This window comes from Cervus elaphus, chromosome 7 (genome assembly GCF_910594005.1).
Source record: "Cervus elaphus chromosome 7, mCerEla1.1, whole genome shotgun sequence".
NCBI classification, from domain to species: Eukaryota; Metazoa; Chordata; class Mammalia; order Artiodactyla; family Cervidae; genus Cervus; species Cervus elaphus.
In genome coordinates this window covers 5,286,456-5,310,747 of record NC_057821.1, presented here as the reverse complement: position 1 = coordinate 5,310,747, position 24,292 = coordinate 5,286,456, and the positions used below count along the sequence as shown (strand labels likewise).

Genomic DNA, 24,292 nt, shown 5'->3' with positions numbered 1-24,292 from the left:
AGCCGGGCTTGTGCTATTTATTTTTACAAATTTAGAAATGAAGTGGCCTGGTCAAAGGGAAAAGATGTCCTCATCTGAGCTTTACAAATAATATTCTCTTGGTGTTATGGAAATACTTAGAGAGGCCTTTTCCATATGGTTGAATGAAGGCTTCAACTCCCACCAGCCTGTCAGGAAATGGAACAAGGTTAAGGAAAGCAGGAGAGAAATATCCCTGAGTTGGCCCCAAGTGACAGAAGAATTTTTAATATTAAAGAATAAACTAAAAAACTGGTGAGTGAACTGAAGGAGAACCTGTGAGGGATGTGAAAAACAACCGTTAAAAGGGATTATATACACAGAAAAGAAGAAAACACTTTTTACATGACTGATTATGACCTAATAAAATAGAAATCTATTTTAGTTCACCAGGAACACTGGCTTCAAATCAAATTTCTTTATGTCTGACTTGAGCTACATACACTTGGTGATATTTTTAGATAGTGTTTACCCCTTTCATCTTACTCCACTCAACTCCAGGACAGAACTCAGACTCAGCTCCACTTCACTGTCTGGTGTTGAGACATTTATGAAAAATACTGTGACTTTCACCTTAAAAAGTTAAAATATTTTTTTTCAAAGTAAATTTCACTGAATGCGTGTAAAGGGGTGTCTATAAATCTGTATGTATCTCCAGTGTCAGAAATCTCTTTGAAAAGACATAGCATGAATTGAAGCAGGTGAGTTGACTGCATCACACCTGCAGCTACGGGGCAATACAATGCGTGAATTTGTGAGCAGCGCTTCATCTGACTCCTCCCCTCCGGCAGATGCTGCAAGCCTTACCTGCAGTCCATCCTGGTACTGAACAGCAGTCTGCATCGCCTCCTCAAGCCTGTCCACCCGATCTTTCCAAGCTTTATTGAGAGAATCCCATGCTGAATTCAGCTACAATGGAAATATTAGAACTCTGTCAGTGTCACGTAGTAAGTTTTCAACTACTGTCAAACACGCTTTAGTTAGCAAAATCCTTTTAAAAACCATCTGATAAGATAGGAAACATGGGGCTGTACCTCGTCTATACTTTTTTTGACAATGGGCTTGTCGGGCTCCCCACACGCAGCAATGAGCTCCGAACCGAGGTTAATAACCATGTCCAGCTCTTCCTGCAATCCGTCTATCTCCTCCCTTATGACCTAGAATAAGAAATGGCAGCCTTAGTTTTAAGCCAAACCACAGTGAAACTGAAAAGATGCACACGGACATTGATGGTAGTTATCTCTAGGAGACGGGATGAGAATCAATTTTTATTTTCTTCCACCTGTTTTCTAAGTTTCTGCACTAAATTTTTTCAACAAGAGAAGAGAAAAACCAACAACAAGTGTCCTTTGAGGGAACAAATGTCAAGTGTTTATTATAAAGACGACATTTAGGAAGCAATTTCCATGTAAAAGATACCAGAATAAGTTTTTTAAAAGAGTATCAACAATATTGAAAAGCATGGAAATACGTTTTGTCTTTTAAACCAATGAGTTTGGCAATACACATTTAAAACAGACATAAGTATCATATAAGTTTAAAGACTTCACACAAATTAATGCATTTTCTGAGTTAGCAGGTATAGAATAATCTAACTCTGGATTTTTGGTTTTACCCTAGGACATGTAAAGCTAAAAAAAAAAAAAAAGCAAACCTATGACAGAAATGCCAATTCATGTTGATGTATGGCAAAAACCATCACAATATCATCAAGTAATTATCCTCCAACTAAAATAAATTAATTAAAAAATAAAACAAGTAATTGTTTAAAAAAATAAAGATATGCAGTAATCTACCTTTGCTTTCATTTTCTTGGTTAACTACATTTACTCACTCAAGATGCACTTATTGACCACGGATGAACAAGCCCCAAACCAGGCGCCTGGGACACAGAGACAAGGGCTCCAAGCCCGTGAGGAAGGACGGCGGTGCCGCCAACAGCAAGTCACTCTCTGTGGCCCTGCGTGCGATGCGAGTGCTAGGGGACGCACCGACTCAGCTGAGAATACGAGAGGGTGCAGGGTGACGATCCACCTGAGCCTCGAAGTCTGAGTGAGATTCACCAGAACCATGTCGGGAGAGACATCCCAGGGCAAGGAGACAAAATGTGCGAAATGCAGATGCTAGAAAGAGCATAGCTGCTTTGGAGAAGGGGCTGGGGAAAGTGGCTTTGGGAGAAAAAAGTGGCTTTGGAACACAGGCCTGGGCTAGACTGGGGTGGAAAGGGCCGATCCCATGTTCCAGGTAACCTGGATACTGGGTAATGGATGCCTCCGAGGGCTCCGAACCAGCAGGATGGCAAGAGCAGGTCTAGAGGACGACGGGCAGCAAGCTTAGAGGCTGGAGGCGGGAGAGACTGCAGGCGGGTTGCCGCTTGGATTCTTTCTTAGACAAAAAGGACATAACAAGGCCCAGCAGTGAGGCAGAAGCAGTGGGGACAGAGAGACACTTTCTGAATGCACAGTCTCGAAGGGAAACCTGCGGGGGGCTCTGTCCCCTAATGCACTCCTATGCATTCCACTTCCAGAGTCAAGTACCAGTCTTAACAGCACAATTCCAAATATTTACACTAAAGGAACCCAGCATCCAGGCCACTACGCCTTGTTCTCTTAACTTCAAGGGAGACGCGGCTCACCTCGGCTGCCTCCTGTTGCTGCTTCACCACGGAGGGGTCGATGCCAGGGTCCTCCAGGTCGCGGATAAAGTCCTGTGTGTCTTTCGTGGTGACCACCAGGGACAGGTGGTCACACCAGAACTTCTCTGCCAGCTCCATCACATCCAGCAGCTTGGCCTCCCGCTCCTCCACCAGCACGTGGATGTTCTCCCAGATAAACACCATCTGGTCGAGCTTATCCTGAACAGCTACAAACAGAACGGTATCGAGAAGACACACCTTTTTATCAACAAAAGCACCACGTCCTAACTCACACAGGAATCACAATTCTGTCTGCCAAGGACCTAAACCTGGGCCAAATGTGGGTGTAGTCCATCTAGTGGGTATCCCCGGGCCCAGTGGCCTTTCCAGACAAATGCAGCTCATGAGGGTGTCCTGTTCCTTATGAACCAAGTTTTGCTGACACAGGACAATGCTCAGAGGCCCCTGAGCTCAGAAGAGAGCTGAGTTCACCAAGGCTGGCCTTACTTCCAAAAAAGGTTTAGTCTATTCTTTATGCTCTCCAATTTAAGAATAGAGATGTCCGCGCAGTCCCTGGAATGTGAACATGCGTTTTCATTTCCCTTCTAGCAATCCCTCACCATGAATTTCCACTGACCTGTGCACAAGCCCTTCCTTTCAAGCCCAGGCCAGACCTTTAAGGTGGCTGGTAAGGATCCTGGTGGTCGTTGCTGTGACTGTGGGGTCAGGTACCCGTTACAGTAGTTAATGCAGTCAGGAATGAGGACAAACTATCCCCAGGTTTGGTCTTACCAGCATGATGCTTTAATCACCTGATTTAAAGGGCCCGGACACCACATGGTTTTTGTATCATGAGGCACGCTGTATTTACTGGCCTGATTTCACAAACACAGGAAGACAGTAACCAGAGACCGGTGTGCACAGCCCTTCCACCCCAAACAAGCCCCACCTGTGATACTTTTTTCCTAAACTCCAGTGTGTTGATATGCAGCTGGAATGTCAGGGGACACCCAGAATCATCCTAAGAGTAACATTCAGAGGATCCCTCACCCAAAGGGCTCACCTTTGGCAGATATGTCTTTGTCCGTGCCCTGGGACCGCGCGATCATCTCCTCTCCCCGCTGTCTGAGGGTCTCGTACAGAGGCTGCAGCTTCTCCATGTCCACCGCCACGTTCTTGTTCTCGCTGACCTGCTCCCTGATCTTCTCCACCTCCGCCGAGATGGACGGCGGCTGCCGCAGCCGCTCCACCACGCGCTCCAGGCTCTCCAGGATCTGGTCGATCTTGTCGTGGAACTGCGGGTCAAGCACAGCAGCCGCTCACAGGGGAAAGACACCACGGGTGGGATTCAAGCGACACAACTCCTGCTTAAGGTCACGGCCGGGCACCACACCTTGGCCCCACTGTGAACACACGCAGCTGGCGTGGGAGGCTACGCCTACAATCACAGCTTATGCACACCTCACACTGCTGTGGGCACAGGACTGCTGCTTGGAAATAAACTCATTTAGAAATGGTGTCTGTTAATACACAATCGGACCACCTGACGGCAGCATCTGACGACTGCTTCATATCACCACAATCAAAATAACAATTTTAAAAACTGGGTTCAATAATCTGGGTGTCTATCAACCCTGATAGTTTCATTCACTTTACTGATTATTTTGGCATCCTCAAAAAGTTACATTATTACCGTGAAATTCATGGGCAGGTTTGATGAGATGAAAGAGATTTCTTAAGTTACAAGTGTCCTGAACTAAAAAATGTTAAAAAAAAAAAACAACAAAAAAAGATGTGATGGAAGCTTGTATTTAATTCATGGTCAAACCCATAATCAGATCCATGAAAGAACTTTAAATTTCCACTTGCAAAGGTACCGCAGACAATGAAGCCAAGTTATAAACACTTGTTCATTTATATTAATAGATTTCACACGATCCTCAACATTAAATGAACTGTCAGTCAGGATTACAGGAAATGGACCACTCTCATGCCAGTGTATCTAAAAATAAACACCAGGCCTTCAAAATGGAAAATTTGCAGATAACTGCAAATAAACTTCTTGAAAAAAATATTTTCAAAAAAATTTTTTTTCAACTTTTCTTTCTTCTTCCTCAGCCTATCATTTTTTATAGTCATGTTATAGTCATCTTACTGCTGTCTTGGGAATGATTTATTAATAATGATAATCACACTTTCTTTTAGCTCTTCCAATGGCAAACACAGAATTCCACTCTAGATGGACACTTATTTAGATGTCTGGACAACTGCATATTTCTTAAGTCACTGAAAATTATGCCTTACTTATATACAAGCAGGCAGAGAAAGGTAAGGACTGGATGCAGGCAGATATCACCTCTGAGACTAAAACATCAATACTCCAGAGTCAATGCAATGAAACAACTTCAGCTGGAGTTGAATTAGGAGACCTGGAGACCATCCTCCCAAGCGCCGCTGTGGGAGAGCCCATCGCATTCGGGTGCAAAGCCTCACCTGAGTTGACTGAGAAATGGCTTCATCCAGGGCCACAGCTCGCTTTCTGACATCTTCTTTAATTTGACTGTAGAGGGTGTCTGCAGCCACGTACTTCTCTTGGATGGAAAAGCCTTCCCTCGGGCTCAGTTCCAATAACTGCGGCCCAGTTTTGTTCATCTTATCTATATGAGGCTTGTGTTCGGCTATCAGCTCTCGCAGTTGCTACAACAAAGCAAAGAGCACTTCAGTATCTCAGAGGCGCACCTCCGCCACACAGCTGTTGACATCCTCGGTGCGTCCAGCTGGCACGGAACTCCAAACACACACCCTCCATCACAAGGCTCTGCACGCGCAGCCCTCTGCCAGGAAGAGATGCCCCTGACACAGAGATTAAACAACAGTCTGGTCGTGTCAGGTCCCTCTCAGGGCACATGCGCAACTTCTGGATGAGTGAAGCCCCTACTCCCAATTCATTACGACTTCTCTACTAAGACCAGTACATTCTAACAAGAGTATTAGCCGAGGGTTATATTACATAAAACGATTATGAACTCACTATGTCCCAACCTACAGAGACCAAGCTGTAATTCTCAGTATTCCTTTCTGCACATTTGTGATACATATGAAAATTATTTAGAAGTTAGGATGGAAGGGAGAGGGACGGAGAAGAAGAAGGGAAAAGAAGGTCAGTAGATGGTGGACATGATGCCGAGAGAAAATATGACAGGTAAGTGAGGCACTGTCATTAAATTATATAGAATAGAATGGATATATGGCATATATATATTATACGCAATATAATGCACAAGGCATTATCATTATATTGTATGTAAACCAACAAAAAAGTGTCCATATATATTACATTATATATCTGTGAGTCTATTCTTTGTACATATGTGATCTGTATGATATTCACGTATATAAACAAATCTATTGGCATTTATTTTTAAACGTTCGTGGCTGCAAGGGTAATCAACCCATCTATCAAACACACAGCTGTATACTGAGTATTAACTGTAAGGTGTACTTAAGAGAAAACACGTGACATATGAGTATTCTGCATAACATCATCTAATCAAGAAATATGATGATAGTGATACTAATGAGGGGAGTGGAATCCAGGTGGAGCCCCATTCCTTCTGGGGAGATGCATCCACTGGGGATCATGACCCTCTCCAGAGTCTGGGCCTCCTGTGACTGCCCACAGGCTTCTCCAGGGCCGGCCTCCTACGGCACTGAGGTGCCCTGTTTCACCCCGTTATTCATGAGGTTCCCCAACCAGCAGCTTCCCGTCCTCGCCAGAAGGTTTGTCTTCACACTGCTATCCAGCCCCTGGTAAAAGCTTCTCTGAGAGAAATTATACTCAGGAAAGACAGTCTAGAGGAAAACGGTCTTTCTCTGCAAATATTTTAATTTCCATCATTCACTGAGCAGCATCACCAGGACAGTCACACACATGGACTTTTATTTTCAAAGTGGCCACTAAGGAGTGCATTTGAGTCAGTGCTAATGAGGTGGATGAACCCAGAGTCTATCATACAGAGTGAAGTAAGTCAGAAAGAATGTCGCATATTAAGGCATACACATGGACTCTAGAAAGATGGTGCTGACGAGCCTATCTGCAGGTCAGCAGTGAAGAGGCAGACCTGGAGAACAGACCTGCAGGTGCAGGGGGTTTGCAGGAAGAGAGCGGGATGAACAGAGAGAGCGGCGTGGAGACGTATACATGATCACATGTAAACCACAGCCAGTGGGAATTTGCCCTGTGACTCAGAGAACTCAACTTGGGGCTCTGTGACAACCTCGAGGAACAGGATGGAGTGGGAGGCGGAAGGGAGGTTTCAGAGGGAGCAGACATGTGTATACCTATGGCTGATTCACACTGATGATTGGCAGAAACCAACACAATATTGTAAAGCAACTATCCTTCAATAATTTTTTAAAAAGTGGCTACTAAAGTTAGTCATGCAAATTCTTTATGAAGTGGTTGAGAAAACGGTTCAGCACATCATGAATGAATTCCAGTGCAATATCTCTATTTTTGAAGTTTTTTCTGAAGGTGGTCTCAAAATTCTTTTGGAAAAGAGCAAAATAAGAAAAAATTCAACTTTAAAAATGAAAAAAGGAAGGAAGGTCTAATCAATCTAACATGCTATGCACAGCCCCTGGGCAGTCCATGCAGTGATTTCCTCATTTTGTTCTACATAATTTGATAACTTCATCCTGTTTTACAGAATGGAGGTGATAATGGTAAGGTCGGCTACTATAGAATCTCATGGAGAAGAACCATGTCACCCACGTTCTGGCTTCAACATCCCAGTGGAAATGTTTGAAAAAGCAGCTCTTACTATGAGTATTAAGGGACTCTCACTAAAGTGAGGAACCTCTGCTGAGAGCTCTTGAGTGGCCTGGACTCTAAGTGGCTGTCACCTGTGCAGTGCAAGCCGCTCAGTCATGTCCGAATCTGTGCAACTGACCCCATGGACTATACAGTCCATGGAATATTCCAGGCCAGAACACTGGAGTGGGTAACCTTTCCCTTCTCCAGGGGGTCTTCCCAACCCAGGAATTGAACCCAGGTCTCCCGCATTGCAGGCAGATTCTTTACCAGCTGAGCCCAAGGGAAGCCCAAGAATACTGGAATGGGTAGCCTATCCCTTCTCCAGTGGATCTTTCCAACCCAAGAATTTAACTGGGTTATCCTGCATTGCAGGTGGATTCTTTACCAACTGAGCTATCAGGGAAGCCCCACCTGTGTAGCATCAAGACCGAACACCTTTGCTGAGAAGTTGTCAGATGAGCCTTCTTAAGACTACTCCATGACGGACAAGAGAACAGCCAGAGGACGCCTGCTGGGTAGGTGTGTGCATGGAGAAAAGGCTTGACAGGAGAGGTCTTTTGCTTTATATTTAACAAAATGATTCTTGGCAACCATCCTCAGAGCCCACTCATGCTGGAGATACTTGATGTGACTTCAAGGTAACTACCACTTATTTATAACATGGCTCTGGGGGCCATTTCTCACTCCTGGCTAGAATGAACAAAAATATGTTCCCCAGGACAGTGAAGTGGATGCTATGAAGTTGCAGAAGAATACTACAAATATTCTGAACAATTTAGTTTGAACAATTTGAAGATTTGGCTACAAAGTTTGAAATCCTCTTTCTCCATACAAATCTTATATTTGTTTTGAGAACTGAAAGATTATGCCAAAAAGGAAAATTAACTCAGTTTTAAAATTTTCCATTCAGTAAGGATTCTTTTCGACTATTTGATGTTATGCTGAAAAACAGCCACTCAAATATCACCTCAGAGTAGAAGAGAAGCATGAAATATTTTTTTTTGAAATATTTTATCTTAAAAATCATTCAGTGGCTAGGCATGAGGATTTCTGCCAAAAATAACCTTTCTACTAAAATTAATTATACATAGTTTGTAAGTCTTTCTCCCACTGAACAATTTAGATAGAATTCCATAAAGTTTCCATTTTGCACTAAAGTGTCCTCTAAAGCTCTTCTAAGCAAATACTTAAAAGATCCTTTCCAATGCCAATACATTTAAAGAGTAAACAATAAGACTAATAAGCATGTTACTTCAAACGATGATGTAATATACCAAGTTAAATTTTATACACGTGCACTCAGTGACTTGGAATAGTAGTAGTTTTGGAGTACATCTTATACAGATCTGGGAGAGCAACTAAGGTTCACAAGATCATAAATAACAAGAATTCTAGACTTTCTTCCAACAGTCTTGAATCTTCTCACTCAAACCCTTGCAAAATTTTAACCTAATCAACATTTCTGTGACTGCAGAAACGAGGGCTTCATGATGCCTTTTTATAAGTCTAAAATAAGATTTATTTGTAGATAGAAAAATACTCCCTAATTTGCTCATGTAAACTTATGGGAGCAGAGAAGCTCAAAAGATTTCTATGTACAAAAGGTTAAAAAAAAGAAGGGGGACAACTGGTGTCTAAACTTCAGCAGTTTTTTCCCTTTCATAGTTTCAGGACAACATTGACACATTTGTTAAAGCGTCTATTTTCTCCAAGCTCAACAGCCTTGTCTGTGTGAGGCTGCTTCCACATATTTCTTCTGCTTACCTTCAGATGGCTCCAACCACTATGAAGTATAAAACTAAGTCAAATTAGGGAACACTGAAAGCAATTCAACCTGATCAACTGAAAGGACTTCGAAAGCTCATTTCCCTGACACTTGAAGAGGGGTTTCACGTTGCACTCAGCGCACACTGCACGTAGCGGCATGGTGTGGAGCGTGCACGCTCAGTCGTGACCTGACACTTTAAGAGAGGGCTTCACGTTGCACTCAGCATACACTGCACGTAGCGGCATGGTGTGGAGCGTGCACGCTCAGTCGTGTCCTGACACTTTAAGAGAGGGCTTCACGTTGCACTCAGCGTACACTGCACATAGTGGCATGGTGTAGAGCGTGTGTGCTCAGTCGTGTCCTGACACTTTAAGAGAGGGTTTCACGTTGCACTCAGCGTACACTGCACGTAGCGGCATGGTGTAGAGCGTGCGCGCTCAGTCGTGTCCTGACACTTTAAGAGAGGGTTTCACGTTGCACTCAGCGCACACTGCACGTAGCGGCATGGTGTAGAGCGTGCACGCTCAGTCATGTCCGACTCTTTGTGACCTCATTCATGGACTATACCCCGGCAGGCTCCTCAGTCCATGGGATTTTCCAGGCAAGAGCACTGGAGCAGGTTGCCATTTCTCACTTCAGGGGTCTTCCTGACCCAAGGATCGCACCTGCGTCTCCTGTGTCCCCGGCCCCGGCAGGCGGACTCTGCGTCACTGCGCTGCCACTCCTGAGCTAAGAGCTGTGAGGACAGCACGATGACACATACAGGGCGTCTGCCCGCATGAGCCTCCCGCTGCAGACCTGCACGGCCGGGTGGAACTCGGAGGCGAGCAGGCCGTGCAAACCGGACCCCGCACGGCGGATACTTCCCCGCCTCGGCAGGCGTCTGAACCAGAAGCCCCCGACAGCTGCGGCTCCCTCCCCGGGGCCCCCAGCGCCCTCCCCGGGGCCCCCAGCTCCCTCCCCGGGGCCCCCAGCGCCCTCCCCGGGGCCCCCAGCGCCCTCCCCGGGGCCCCCAGCGCCCTCCCCGGGGCCCCCAGCTCCCTCCCCGGGGCCCCCAGCGCCCTCCCCGGGGCCCCCAGCGCCCTCCCCGGGGCCCCCAGCTCCCTCCCCGGGGCCCCCAGCGCCCTCCCCGGCCCTGGGCTCACCCGGTGCTCCTCCTGCTGCTGCCGAAGGGTCTCGTACTCCAGGGCGGGCGCGGGCAGCTGGGCGATGACCCTCTGCGTGTCCGTCAGCCACGGCCAGAGCTCCTCGTACGTCTCCCAGAACTGGCTCACCAGGGACTGAGCCCGCTCTAGCTGCAGGTACCTCTCTGAGTTTACCTGGCAGATGGCGTCGTAGTTCTTCAGCACCGTGTCCAGTTTTTTCTAGAAAATCAGATGACAAAATGTGTTTATCCAGTCTGGCAGAGCAAGGAACACATACATACACTCCAGAGTGCTTCTTCAGCACTATTTACCGGGAACAGAGTAAGCACTCAATGAATAAACGCATGGTAAATGACTGATCAACAGGGGCTAGTTAGTGTCTATGTAGAGAAGTTCATCTTAAAGAAAGGCCCTCCTATGTTGTTGCATAAGGCAAGAAGTCCCTCCTTTTCAAGGCTGAAAATGCTGAATGCAAATGCTGTGTTTTTACTACAATAAAAAAAAAATTTCATGTATAAAATAGCAAAAATGTGTTAAACGTCTTAAAAGTACACCAACTGGAGATGAGGGTAATAAACAAGTGTATGTTCTTATACTCATGAATTTCTATGCAGTCATCAAAAATCAGGGGGCTTAATAACATGGAGGACTTCTCAAAAAATATTAGGTAATGAGCTGCCCCCACATAAATAAAAAGCCTCCAGTTTGTATTACTAAGATATTGAGCTTCCCAAACACAATTAAGCAAAATTCTCCAGTTATTCTTCCAGGTCTTCTGGAAGAAGACAGAAAGGTCTGGCAACATGGACGCTGAGTCCATGCTCAGTCAAGTCTGACTCTTGTGACCCCCGGCTTCGCTGTCCATGGGGTGTGCCAGACAAGAATACTGGAGTGGGTTGCCGTTTCGTCCCCCAGGGGACCTATCTGACCCAAGGATCAAACCCAAGTCGCAGGTGGATTCTTTAACACTGAGCTACCTGGAAAGTCTAACACGGACACTACTTTCTGTTAAAATACAAGGACTGTCTTTCACAAATGAAATTCTAGAAGGAACTCCTAGTCAGGAAAATTAATTACATAGACTGAGAAGCAAAGTAGAACATTATGCTGTACACTGATTTGATGGGGTGGTCACAGTGATCTTGATTATGGTATAAATTCACTGTAATCCAACAGCAAAAGACAGAGCACAACAATAACCTAAGAAACCACAGAATAACAGAGAGATTCTTTCATGATCATCTATATTTTTCACATCAGATTCTTTGCAAAAATAATAAAGATTATATTAAAAGCAAGTGCCACTGTGGAGTATTTAAATAAAAGAGAAAAAATATCAACACACACTGTGCATTCATTCTATTACTTACCTATGGTATACCTTAAAAGCAATGCACCATCTTTTCAACGAGATCTTAGGCATAGACATTTGTATAACATACATCTTTTTCTGCCATAGGCTATTTTCCTATGAGAAGAATTAACTTCTTTATGCTGCTCAGAGGTCTGAATATAAATTGAACTAAACATTTTTATCTGAGGCTGCTTTCCCACCAACGTAAAGATCGTTAAAACGACACAAACTGAAAGCCTCCTTAATGACCCCACTCCTTCCTTTCTGTGTGGATTACTGAAGCTTTGCACAGAATGGGTTTAAGCTACAGAGAACTATGTATTTCAGGTTTTGTTTCGACTCCAGAGGACCCAGTGTTCCTGAAGCCTATAAACAACAGTTGACATATAGAATAACAATTTACTCTGATAATAGCAATGATAATACAGCAAACATTAATTGGATGCTTAATGGGTCCCAGTTACTCAAGGATTCAAACCTTAACAGCTTTTCTGTCTATTAAAAAAGATTATCCCCAGGGTGATTCCCTTAAGGAGTATTCTTTTCACTGTTATTCTGTAAGCCTGAAAAATGCTTTATTTAAAACTAATGATTTGGCTGTTTAAACAGCAGCTGTGGATAAAGGAAAAGAGCTTTGCTCCGAGTGAAAGCTGTCTGCTCATGGGTCTCACAGTGGTCACGTGTATGAGATCGTACCTTCATAGGCTGCTTTTCCTCTTCACTGCACGTGCTCATGATTTTATGTCCAGATTTAACAAGCTCATCAATAATGTCCTTGTGTCGCAAAATCTCCATGGTGAATGTCTGTATTTACCAAAATAAAGATTTGTTTTTAAAGACAGCACATGATTAAAACAAAAACAATTAGGCAAAGCAGTTAAAATGACTAAGTTACACTCAATCATGCAAGTGCATTTCCTTGGAGCACGCTGACAAACCATGTAGATGTGACTGGAAATGTGTGTCTTCACCTTTTGAACCTGCAGCTGAGCGGAGGTCTGGTCTTGCTCAAGCCTGATGTCACCCAAAGACGTCAATTTCTTCTCTGTTTCATTAATCCAGGCTAACTCAGCATCGGCCGCTTGGTCAAACTAAACAAAAGATAAATAATCAGGTCAGCAAGTTCCTGTAACTGGTGCCAGAGAAATATCTACCTACATGTCTTTCAAATATCCTTATCATATAAATGGAAAATCTGGGCCTGTCTCCTCATGGCAACCTGAATAATCCATGAGAGTGACTCATGTTATAAAGAGAAAGGAGGACTTTCCACAGAGAAATTAAATACAACCTCTTAAAATGTGCTGAATCCATAACATGGTAATGATTTGAGGATAGCTCACACTGCTGCCTTCTCCCTGGTGGTGATATAAGGATTTTCTTTACAATACTATACAAATTAAGCAGCTATGAAAGTGGCTAGACACCATCTTTACATCACTTCATTCTTCATTTTATCACTTTAATGTGATACGCAGGTAACATTCTGCTATCAAAGTCTGCAATTCCTAGCAAAAAGAATGACATAGTCCCATTTATTTACTGCTTGTGGAAAATATCTTTCTATGTATGCAGAGTATACCCTAAATGTCTCATGCATCATATTTTGCCTCTCATTTAATAACAGCAGAATACATTTTCAAAAGCCTTTTTAAATATTTTAAGAGATTTTTCTTTTCCTGATCACAAGAATAATTTATGGTCGAAATCTGCAAAGTACAGAGAAATACACAGAAGAAAATTAAAAGCTGAAGTTAATACGATTGTTATTTTAGTGAATTTTCTTTCAGAAGTTAAAACTGAGAAAGTGCTGGGATAATACCGTATAAACAGTCTCTTTCTTTTTCATTTATGGTGAACCTTTCCCGTGTCAAAAGTGTGACTTTTAAAATACCATCATTGTATCCCAGCATCCTTGGATATTTTCACTTAGGTTCTCTGTATTTGTCTGACGTTACACAAACAACGCTGTAATGGATATCCTTGTAAATAAATGTAAATAAATTTCCGTTGGCATCTCTAAGGAGTCCCTTAGAGTTGATTCCTAGAAGTGACTTCCAAATCAGAGTGTGAACACATTCTATACCTTGTACCAGATACACCCCATGCCTTCCAGTTATCATAAACGAATACAGCAGGCAAGCGATACCAGTCAACACAGTGCAGACTATAGATGGGAATTAACACCACCTCGGCAGAAAGAGTCAAAGGGGAAGGACACTGTGATTTTCAGTCCAGTACCACCAGAACCTCCAATTTTTCAAGTGTCAGTAGGTATGTCATGTCCCGACTCTGTGACCCCGTGGATTGCTGCCAGGCTCCCCTGTCCATAGAATTCTCCAGGCCAGAATACTGGAGTGGGTTGCCATTTCCTTCTCCAGGGGATCTTCCCAGGGATCGAACCCGGGTCTGCATTGCAGGCAAATTCTTTACCATCTGATTCACCAGGGAAGCCCCTAATGTTTCAAGAGCACCTGGAAATCCAGTTTGGGGTTGGGGGATAACAAGTGGAGGGGGGCAAGGGTCGAGGTAAGACACTAAACTGCATGCTCTTAAGACACAAGGCAACACTGCAGATTCACAGGAGGGTGGGGAAGACACACTTTTCACCCAAGGACTGATGCATCTCAGAGCCCGGGCATCATACACAACACACACGAGGCGGATCTGGGAGAGAGAGGAAAGCAGAACTGGTATAAATCCTGAACCCGAGGAACACCAGGGGGGCGAGTCCCCTGGGTTTTCTTTTGCTCCCATACCCTGGACGGGATGCTGGAGAAACTGTCCCCCAGAAGTACCCAGAGGCCAGACAAGGCCCCCCAGGAAAGCCTCTCTCTAGTCAAAGGTGCAGGAAAGGGGAAGTCTTGTAAGACAGAAAGCGTCTAGACAATAAGCGTCCTGCTCTAACCAAATACCCAGAGAACAAAGCCCTGGGCTCCCTACCCTCCTGCCAACGAGGGCTGAATGGGGAGCCCAGTGGTCTCCACCCTCCTGGGCTTGGCCCGACACCCCTGCCAGGGTGAGGTCAGCCCAGCAGGAAGCAGGTCCTCTCACTTCCCAGGCGAGCACAGACCTCTGCCCCGGGTCAGTGGGGAGTGCTGGGCAGAGCGGTGGGGAGCCTGGACCTGCAGCCCCTGAAGTCTCGGGGGGCTCTCCTCCTCTCCTCGGGGGGTGTCGGGGGAGGCCTGTCACAGTCAGGATCTGCACAACATTCAGTGGAGAGGCGGCCCCTTGACCACAGTGCCGGGGAGCTCCCAGCCCCACCGAGCAGTGAGGGGCGCCCCCAGCTTAGGGGTCAGACAAGTTCCCCGGGGTCCACGGACTTCTCCTTTCTCTGGGCGGCATCCCCGCTGTCTCAGCCAGAGTGGTGCTGGGGATTGCCCACCCAAGGAGAAGGCCGATTTGAGGCCCAAGACGCAGGGCACCAGGAACCGCGAGGAACCGAGACAGAACTAAAGAAGATCACGAGCAGAGGCTGGCCCCCAGGTGACCTCAGGATGATCTGACAGACCTGACAGCAGCCGTGATAAAGACACACTGGGGCGATCTCATGTGCAGTGGAAATGAGGGGAAAAATCAGAAGGCCTCGGCAACAAAAGGTAAAATCTGTAAAAGACACAGAATACACCGAGAAGAACCGAATGGACATTTTAGAACTTAGAAATATGACAACTACAGTAAAAGCTCAGAGGATGAGACCACGGAACAGGGCAGAGGAAAAAGTCATTGAAATGGAAGACAGAATGACAGAAATTACCCAACCCGAACGACAGAGAAAAGACTGGAAAAAACTAACAGAGCCCAGGGCCTGAGGAAGAACTGTAATAAAAGATCCAAAATTCAAGTCACTGTGGAGAGGAGACAGGGTGATACCTTGTGGCTGAAAGGTACTCAAACATTCTTAAAACAATAAAATTATAGAAATGGAGGCCAGGTTTGTGGCTAGGATTGAGGAGGAGGCAGAGACAGGAGGGGCAAATGCAGCTATAATGGGGCGGCGCGAGGGTCTGTGATGGACACGTCCTGCGTCCTGATGGAGACGTTCTGTGTCAACTTCCTGCTGTGACACTGGACCATAATTTTGCAAGATGGTCTCCCACTGGGGAGACAGAAGAAGCTTTACAAGGCGGACTCTATATTACATCTGACAACGGCACGGGAGTCTACAATGATCTTAAAACAAGTTAATTAAAAAAACAAAGAACCTCTGTGTGGGTAACCTCTCATCGGCAAGTCCTGTGCGCATTTTCTCTTTTCGAGCTATGCTGCCAAGTTGTCCTGGATGTACTGATTCCTGTTCCCACAAGCAGAGTCTGGCCTTCCCCTCGTCAACACGGAGCATATAATTACCTGCCAGTATAACCTGGTGCAAATAAGATAGTATCGAATGAGTCACTGTGATGGCTCCAATCTCACAAGTAAAAAGTCACCAATTATACAGGTGAAAAGCCTTAATAATATTATTACTGAATTGTTATTTATCAAGATTTTTTTTCTACCTATCATGTACCCGCTTGTTTTCACCTTTGCCAGGTCATGAATGAGTAAATAAATACTGAAGCTATTTGAAAGTTAATTTCTCTTAGTCAACAAGTTTAGATAGAAAAAAATTTAGATATATTATTAAAATATGGGACCAAACCAGAAAATACATTTGCTCATTGAAAGAAAAGCTATGACAAACCTAGACAGTGTATTAAAAATCTGAGACATTACTTTGCTGACAAAGGTCCAAATAGTCAACACAATGGTTTTTCCAGTAGTCATGTACAGATGTGAGAGCTGGACCATAAAGAAGGCTGAGTGCTGAAGAATTGATGCTTTATAATTGTGATGCTGGAGAAGACTCTTGAGAGTCCATTGGTCTACAAGGAGATCAAACCAGTCAATCCTAAAAGAAATCAGTCCTGAATATTCATTGGAAGGACTGATGCTGAAGCTACTCTGGCCATTTGATGTGAAGAGCTGACTCACTGGAAAAGACCCTGATACTGGGAAAGATTGAATGCAGGAGGAGAAGGGGAGGACAGAGGATGAGATGGTTGGATGGCATCACCGACTCAATGGACATGAGTTTGAGCAAGTTCCAGGAGATGGTGAAGGACAGGGAGGCCTGGTATGCTGCAGTCCACAGGGTCACAGAGTCAGACATGCTTTAGCGACTAAACAACAACAATATTTTTTGACATTTACCTTTAAAAATTGACAGCATAAGGATATCAAAGGGAAGACGTGGTTTAACAGACCTTTACTTAACAATCTCTAGAAATGTTGCCTGAACAAAATCTGAACCTAAACCAACATCTAACCGAAAAGGATGCAAAGCCAGGCTGCTCTGAGACCCTCTGGTGTGTGGGTAGCAGTCACGCCATCACGTGGGAGGCTGAGACACATGGCCCATGGATGCCCTGCCGAGGGTCACACGTCTGACAGGATCACTGACAGGCCGAGTTGTCCCAGACAGAAATACGCAGACTTGAGCACTTGGAGTGGGCCAGCTCCCCCACTAGGGCAACCACAGTTAAGTCCCCTCCACAGCAACCTTCGAGAGGCGAACTTTCAGATGTGCAAATGCGTACCTGGTTCCAACAAGGAACCAGAACGTGAGGCATGAGAGGAACTGCAGCTTGCCCTCCGTCTCCGGCTGGGACGATCCTTCAGCTCCACCATTGCCCACCTCCTCTCCCTCCTCTAGGAAGTAACTCTTCTTGCCTCTTCACTGGATGCCAGCCCCTGGATGCCAGCTACTGTACTGTGCTACTATACTTTTCTGGAGAAGGAAATGGCAACCCACTCCAGTGTTCCTGCCTGGAGAATCCCATGGGCAGAAGAGCCTGGGGGCTACAGTCCCTGGGGTTGCAAGAATTGGACATGACATAGTGACTAAATCACCACCACCACTATACGTTTCAAAGCACTGTACTGTAAGATCAAAAACATTTCCTTTGTGTGTGTGTGTGTGTTTAGGTATTATTTGTGTGAAAAGTATTATAAACCTACGACAGTACAGTACTACACTGCCAATTCGGTACATAGGCTAACTTTGTTGGACTTACAAATTGGGCTGAAGAAAGTGCTCTTGGAATGGAACTCGTTTGTATGTGGGTTGTTTGTATGCAGGGGACTTACTGTACTTCTAAAATGACTCTGCACATTTAATATACTCAAGCAGAAGCCTTTTTCCTTTCTAAGTTTCCCATAACATCATGCACTGTTTTTTGAAGCCGCCTTGTGATCTGCATGTAGTGGTATTGGTTGTGTTCTGCTCACTAATTCATCACTTTTGCTGCTAAGGGGACATGCCAGAACAATGTGGACTCCAGAAGGAATCCTGATAAGGCATCTGAAAAATTCTATCTGAATTCATCTGGTTCAATAATTGTTAGGACAAGACTTAGTTTCAACTGGAACTACTCATTAGCAATTGTAGATCAATGTGAAGAGGAAAAAAAAGTTTCATCAACTCAGCAGCTTCAGATGTGGAAAAAGAAATCATCACGCGACAAGTGGAAGAGTCTGGATCATTGGCTTTGAAACTGCACATGATGAAACTCCTGGGCACAGCTCTACTGTGTGGTGCACTTGGCACATAGCTGAGAAAAAATAGTTCAGGCCTTTCCACCTGAGTGCCAATGCTGCAAAATAAATGAAATTTAGTTTTTTCTTCTACCACTCCTTGAAAAAATAAAGTGATGCCCCAACCCTTTTGCTTGTGTTCAGGCTATTTTTAGTATTTATATGACAGTCCTAATAAAGAAAGTCAGACTGTTAGTGTTAATATTAGTTTAATACTAAGTCTCCCTTTCCTAAGGAAAAAAAAAAAAAGCATCCAATGAAAAACAGTATGATGATACTCAAGTTGCCAAAATGGAAAGCTGAAACTCAAACACTGTTTTTTTAACCAAGGCAAATATTTGCTCTGCTAAAAGAAAACAAGACTTCAAGCAGAAATGTCCCTTCTGTCTTTTGAATTTTTTTTATTAAGTTAGAAAATATTTATTATCCAACAACAAAAGGGATAGCTGCAGGGTCTACATGAAGCAATTTATAGTCAGGCAAGGCATTTTATTTAGATCTGGGACTCTTTCAAATAACTACTTAATGTGAGAATTCCTTAACAGACCATAAATGTGGCTTATTTTACTTGTTGAGTAACATAGACAGAAAGCTCCCTACACAAAATTTTTATAAAATTGCTTACTGCCCATGTAAATAGCAAAAAAAAAAAAAAAAGACTTCAAATGAATTGTAGAGAACGTTAGCATCCTAAACTACATTCTTGAAACAGTCTGATAGGCATCATCTGTGGAGTCAGTCCAACCATCAACCCCAACTACACTAATTCCTAGTTGAACTAGTATTTTAGAAACTTCCTACGAGTTGGTAAAAGACATTTTAATTGGTTAATCTCTAAATGTTCCCGAAAAACACTCTGTAAAACAGTTAACGACCAAGATTCTACTGAACACACTGTTCTAAGTGCTTGAACATGCAAGACTCCCTCCTTTTATCCTGACAGCAACTAAATCCAGTGGGTACCACCACTAACCTCAACTGCAGCTGAGAAGGCCAAGGCAGAGAGAGGCTGACTGACTCGCCAGAGGTTTCCCGGCTTGTAGATGCGGGTCTGAGATTTGAACCCCGTGGTCTGACCCGAGCCCGCGCCACAGTCCCCCTGGTATGGCCCTCTGCCTGGGTACCGTCTCGACTTAAGAACTCAAATTATTCATGGGGTTTCACCAAAATCGGCTCAAATACCACAACAGTCATTAAGCGGTGAGTTTTAACTTACTATTTAAATGTCTCTCCCATCTCTGACAAATTGTTTTTGGATCTCTCCAGAAAGCTTCACTTGAGCGGAAGCAGAGGTTTAAGAAAGACTTCAGTGATAAGCAGATCTAAACCTTCAGGACACCTTCTTACTCCGAGAGGGTGTTAGCGCTTTCTTTCCATTAGCATTTCCTTTCATTCTCCTTCACATTATTCATACCCCAGCCCATATTTTCCTACCCCAACACCTGGAAGGTCTAAACAAATCTCACTTCCGTGGGGGAGGCTTCCTTCTAGTTCTTTAAAAGAAATTAACAGGTGTTATTTTTCTCCCAGGCGGATCCCTAATGACCCAGTGAGCTGTTTATTTTAATTGCACCCATATGCCTTTATACTGGGGGGCTCATGATGGCCCAATAAAACAAGCCAGGCAATCAGAACTGCCAGAGAGTGCCTGGGATACCCAGACCCTGTGAGATACACACCTCAGCACGTCTTGATAACTGTACATTTATACGCAGCTAGTGAAGTGAAGTGAACACAAACATCCCGGGGTTTAAATAATCACAGCGACCTGAACTCAGGCGGTAAAGTCTACATCTTCGAAGCAAAAGTGCATTTCCCCATTTCCACGTGGCTCATTTAATTCAATGAGCAGAAAGAGAAAGAAAGCAACAAAGATACGTTGCTTTGTGTGTGTTTAACATGCTGAAATACCTACAGTTTCTAACTCAGATAATGGCAGGCCTTGTGAGAAGGAGGCAGCTGTTTTGCTTTTATATAAAGACCATTATTACTACTTAAGAAGCTGCCTTAGTCTACTCAGATTTTTCCTAAAACTTATGAATGGGCCCAACTGAAAAAATCCTCTTCAGAATATTGATGCTTGCAAATTTGCTAAGTCAGATTCAGGAGCTTATTAACCGGTCACAACAAACGGACACCATGCTCATTGCATTCACCCATAATTGAGGCTGTTCTATTACTTCCAAAATAATAATAAACATCACTCAAATTTATGTAAGGCTCTTGGCCCTATGTTCTCAAAACTCAATGACAGATCTTTTCAAAGTTGCTATGTAATATAACAGAATTAACATGAAAAACCTAACCATATAACATCAGACGTATTTTGAGTGTACTGGGTGGATATGCAGTACGTGCTAATGAGAAGGTATCTGGACGCACTTTTCCCACTTCTCTTTAGACTTCAGCCCTTTGCCATCTTTCCCTGGCGTCTTCCACACAGATGAATATAACCTGAGACGGTGACCTGACCGTTCACAACTTCCCTAAAGCTAAGGAGTTCCAAAGTGTAGCTTATAACAGTATCAAGGAGGCAGGTCTGTATATAGACAATCTTAATGTCAAAAGACTAAAACATCTTATGAGAAATTTGCTTGGAAAACAGCCCCTTCGGTTATTTTCAGTCTAGCTGAACTTAGGTTATTTGGGGACACAGCATTAAATTTATAAATGTAAAATTTACCAAGCCATTTTCAAGGCCCATACCCTCACGCTGGCACTCGTGGGTGGGGTGTTGGGGGAGGGACCCAGGAGGGAGCAGCTGTTAATAAAACAAGTTGTATGTGACTAAAGGTGTACAGAGAAAGACGGATGCGGCCAGATCTTGTCCTTGGTTCAGATGGAGAAGAAACAAAGTGGGAGATGATTTGTTTATACAACATAAAATAGCATTTACAAAATATGTGGCTCATGTCCAAGTGGAATTTTTTTCTTTTTGCACCATTCCTTTTGTATTTCATGGAAGTATTATCACTGGATAAACAGAAAACAAGCATTTTACTATCAAACTGTATTCTGGTCCTAATTCCAAACATTTACAATTGGGCAAGGTTATAAAATAATTTCAAAGATATATTACATCTTTTCTAAACTTAGAAATAATGAGTTCAGAAGCTATTCTTTTGAATACAAAAGTAAATCTGTCAAACCAGAAAGACAGGCATGGATGTGTTCTTAAACTTGCCCACAGTGAGAGATTTCTTAATCCTTTCAGCGTGGATGCCCATGGCTCACAGCCCTTTCTGGAAATATCCTCATATTTCTACTTTGTAGTGATAATAGTGCTTTCCTTCAGATTATGAAGGGAGGTTAGAAAAAACCAGATCACCGTTTAGGACTTTTCCTCTCCACCTGATCTGCAAAGAGGCTCCAGGGTGGAGTAGAATGCGACCGGAACTAAGTCCTGATCACAACTCCACTACACACCAGAGGCAGGACCCCAGGGAGGTCACTCCCCACACACCAGCTCTGAACAGTGCATCTCAGCCTTACTGGAAAGGTATTTCTCTTCTAATTTCTCTCTCTTTTTTTTAACTGGCTTAAGTGCATTTTTAAGGCTGAGGGCCAAAGAATTGATACTTTCTAATTGTGGTGCTGGAGAAGACCCTTGAGGGTCCCTTGGACAAGCAAGGCTATCAAGCCAGTCAACCCTTAAGGAAATCAACCCTGAATATTCACTGGAAGGACTGATGCTGAAGCTGAAGCTCCAATACTCTGGCCACATGATGTGAAGAGCTGACTCACTGGAAGAAGACCCTGATGGCTGGGAAAAATTGAAAACAAAAGGAGAAGGGGGCAAAAGAGGATGAGATGGTTGCATGGTATCACTGACTCAATAGACACGAATCTGAGAAAACTCATAGTCAAGGACAGGGGAGCGTGGCAAGCTGCAGTCAATGGGGTCATGGAGAGGTGGGACACGACTTAGCAACTGGACAACAAAAAAGTGCGTTTTATTGGTTTTCTTTACTACTGGAGGTATTTCACTGGACAGATTTGCAGGCACTTCAAAGGAATGCACATATACAGATAATAAATACACATGAACCACCAGGAGATATTAACAGGCCAATGGCACTGATATCAGCTACAATCTAGCAGCAGTGAGATGCTTTATCCAAACACTCTCCCTCTCTCTCACAAGCAAGGCTTGAAGGATTCAGACCACAGGGTTTGCATGATCTTGCTTCCATGAATTTTTCCTGCATTCTTTCACAAAGTCCTGAAACTTTCAATAAGGAATGACTTTATCCAGTAAAAAAACCCATTAATTGTTATTTTCCTACAGAATATATGTTTTGGATCTAGAAAATACAAACCAACTTGTGGAAAACCTTGAACAGAACTGGACTCCAGTTTAATGATCTTGGCACTCAGCAGAGCTTACAAACTAACACAGCACTCAGCCTGTCACCTGTGCTTGAAAGCAGCTCTTTGCTCCTTTCCTGTCTGCCCATTAATATTTCCCTCTATCCTTAAAAGAACCTAATGAGACGAATGAGATCACGAAGCAATTCAAACTGACTCCTGACTTATGCCCTCCTGAACGCACATCATGCCTTGCCTAACCTGCTGGTTCTTTTCTTAGATTAGAAGTAAGAAGCAAGCAGTTAAAAATGACTAGCCCTCTATCCCACTAGCCCCCTAAGCAATCCTGCCAAAGATCACAGCAAGATAACGTCTGAAGAGAGAGCCAGCCACCTGCACTCAATGGAGACAGAGGCAGAAGCCACCCTCCTGCCTCCATGATTCAGAGATTCGTCCTCCTTCTCTCCTTTAGAAACCGTCCTGGCTGAGCAGAATCTTTGGAATTGGTCTCTGGACACGAGTCTCCCTTTCCCCTAGACAGCCCACTCTTATAGTTAAAGCACCTTTCCTCTCTCCTGACATTTGCCTCTCGAATTACTGGCTTATGAGAGGCAAGCAGCCAAACCTTAGTTTGGTTACACCCTCACTACCATCGTCCTTCACTGAACGAGCCAACCACGATCAGCTTCTCAAGAGAGCCCTACTCCCGAGGGACAGAATATTTGTCTTGCTATTTAGAGAAGTCTTCAGTGCCAACTCGGAAAGGTCGTTAGAAATTTTGGTGAAAAAATAATCTGACTCTTTTCAAATAGTTGAATAACCTCACAAGTAAACATGCTTATTTTCCTATGATAATGAGGCATACAAATTCCTCCCAAGTTTGAAAACACAGCCATGCAAATGCATTCCTCATGCATGAAGGTCTCCCTAGCAAAAAATATCTCAGGCGAGCCTTTTGCTAATACTGTATTCTGGCAGCTCTGGGGATTCCAGAGCACGGCACTCAAATGAGGGGCGAGGGGCCACGCTTCAGAACCAGACAAACTGCGCTTTTCCAGCGGCCTGAGAGAACGCATTCTGGATGCTCTTGCATAGTCTGCTTGGGTAGTGTGTCTTGCTTTTGGCCTGGATGAGTAAGGCTGAGTCACCCACCTTCCCGAGCCCCACTCTACAGTACACAGCAAAACCGCACTAACCCCATCAGAGAAAGCCTGCAACAAAAGGCTGATGACTTAATGTAAATATCCAGAGATCTCAATACAAGTTAATCCAAACAAGTCTCACAGACTTCTGGATCCAAGACCCCCCTGGTTGCCCACAGTCTTCTGACCGAGCTGTGGCTAAGGGGTGGAGCCTATGAAACTCTCTGGAACCAGAGACTCTGTGTGAGCTGCAGACAGGTCAGAAACGATCATTTTTTCCCCTTTCAGTCATCTCCAGAAAAAAAAAAAAAGACATCACCAACACAATGGTTTCCTTTTTAGAAAGAATTCAGTCTTTCGTTGCCATGTATGTCAAGGAACGTTAATAGTGACTTACATGATAACTCAAAAAAAAAAAAAAATACTTATGTGCACACAGATGTGACCTAGCCAGGGACTGAAATCAACATGAGCAGCCTGCACACGTGGAGACAAAAGGCCCTCTGTGTGGGGAGCGGGGGAGCGGGGCT

General features: G+C 44.1%; 1 protein-coding gene across 17 annotated transcripts in view; it reads right to left on the bottom strand.

Annotated features, from left to right (window-relative positions):
* DST (dystonin) overlaps positions 1 to 24,292 on the bottom strand; it is a 522,273-nt gene that overhangs the window by 46,361 nt on the left and 451,620 nt on the right. For all 17 annotated transcript variants that reach the window (XM_043907023.1, XM_043907022.1, XM_043907025.1 and 14 more), the window contains 8 exons: positions 12,708 to 12,827; positions 12,433 to 12,540; positions 10,383 to 10,601; positions 5,147 to 5,350; positions 3,717 to 3,948; positions 2,654 to 2,880; positions 1,053 to 1,175; positions 826 to 927 (listed from right to left, as the gene is read on the bottom strand). In XM_043907023.1, the coding sequence (XP_043762958.1) occupies positions 826 to 927; positions 1,053 to 1,175; positions 2,654 to 2,880; positions 3,717 to 3,948; positions 5,147 to 5,350; positions 10,383 to 10,601; positions 12,433 to 12,540; positions 12,708 to 12,827 (1,335 nt within the window). The remainder of the gene's footprint in view (positions 1 to 825; positions 928 to 1,052; positions 1,176 to 2,653; positions 2,881 to 3,716; positions 3,949 to 5,146; positions 5,351 to 10,382; positions 10,602 to 12,432; positions 12,541 to 12,707; positions 12,828 to 24,292) is intronic.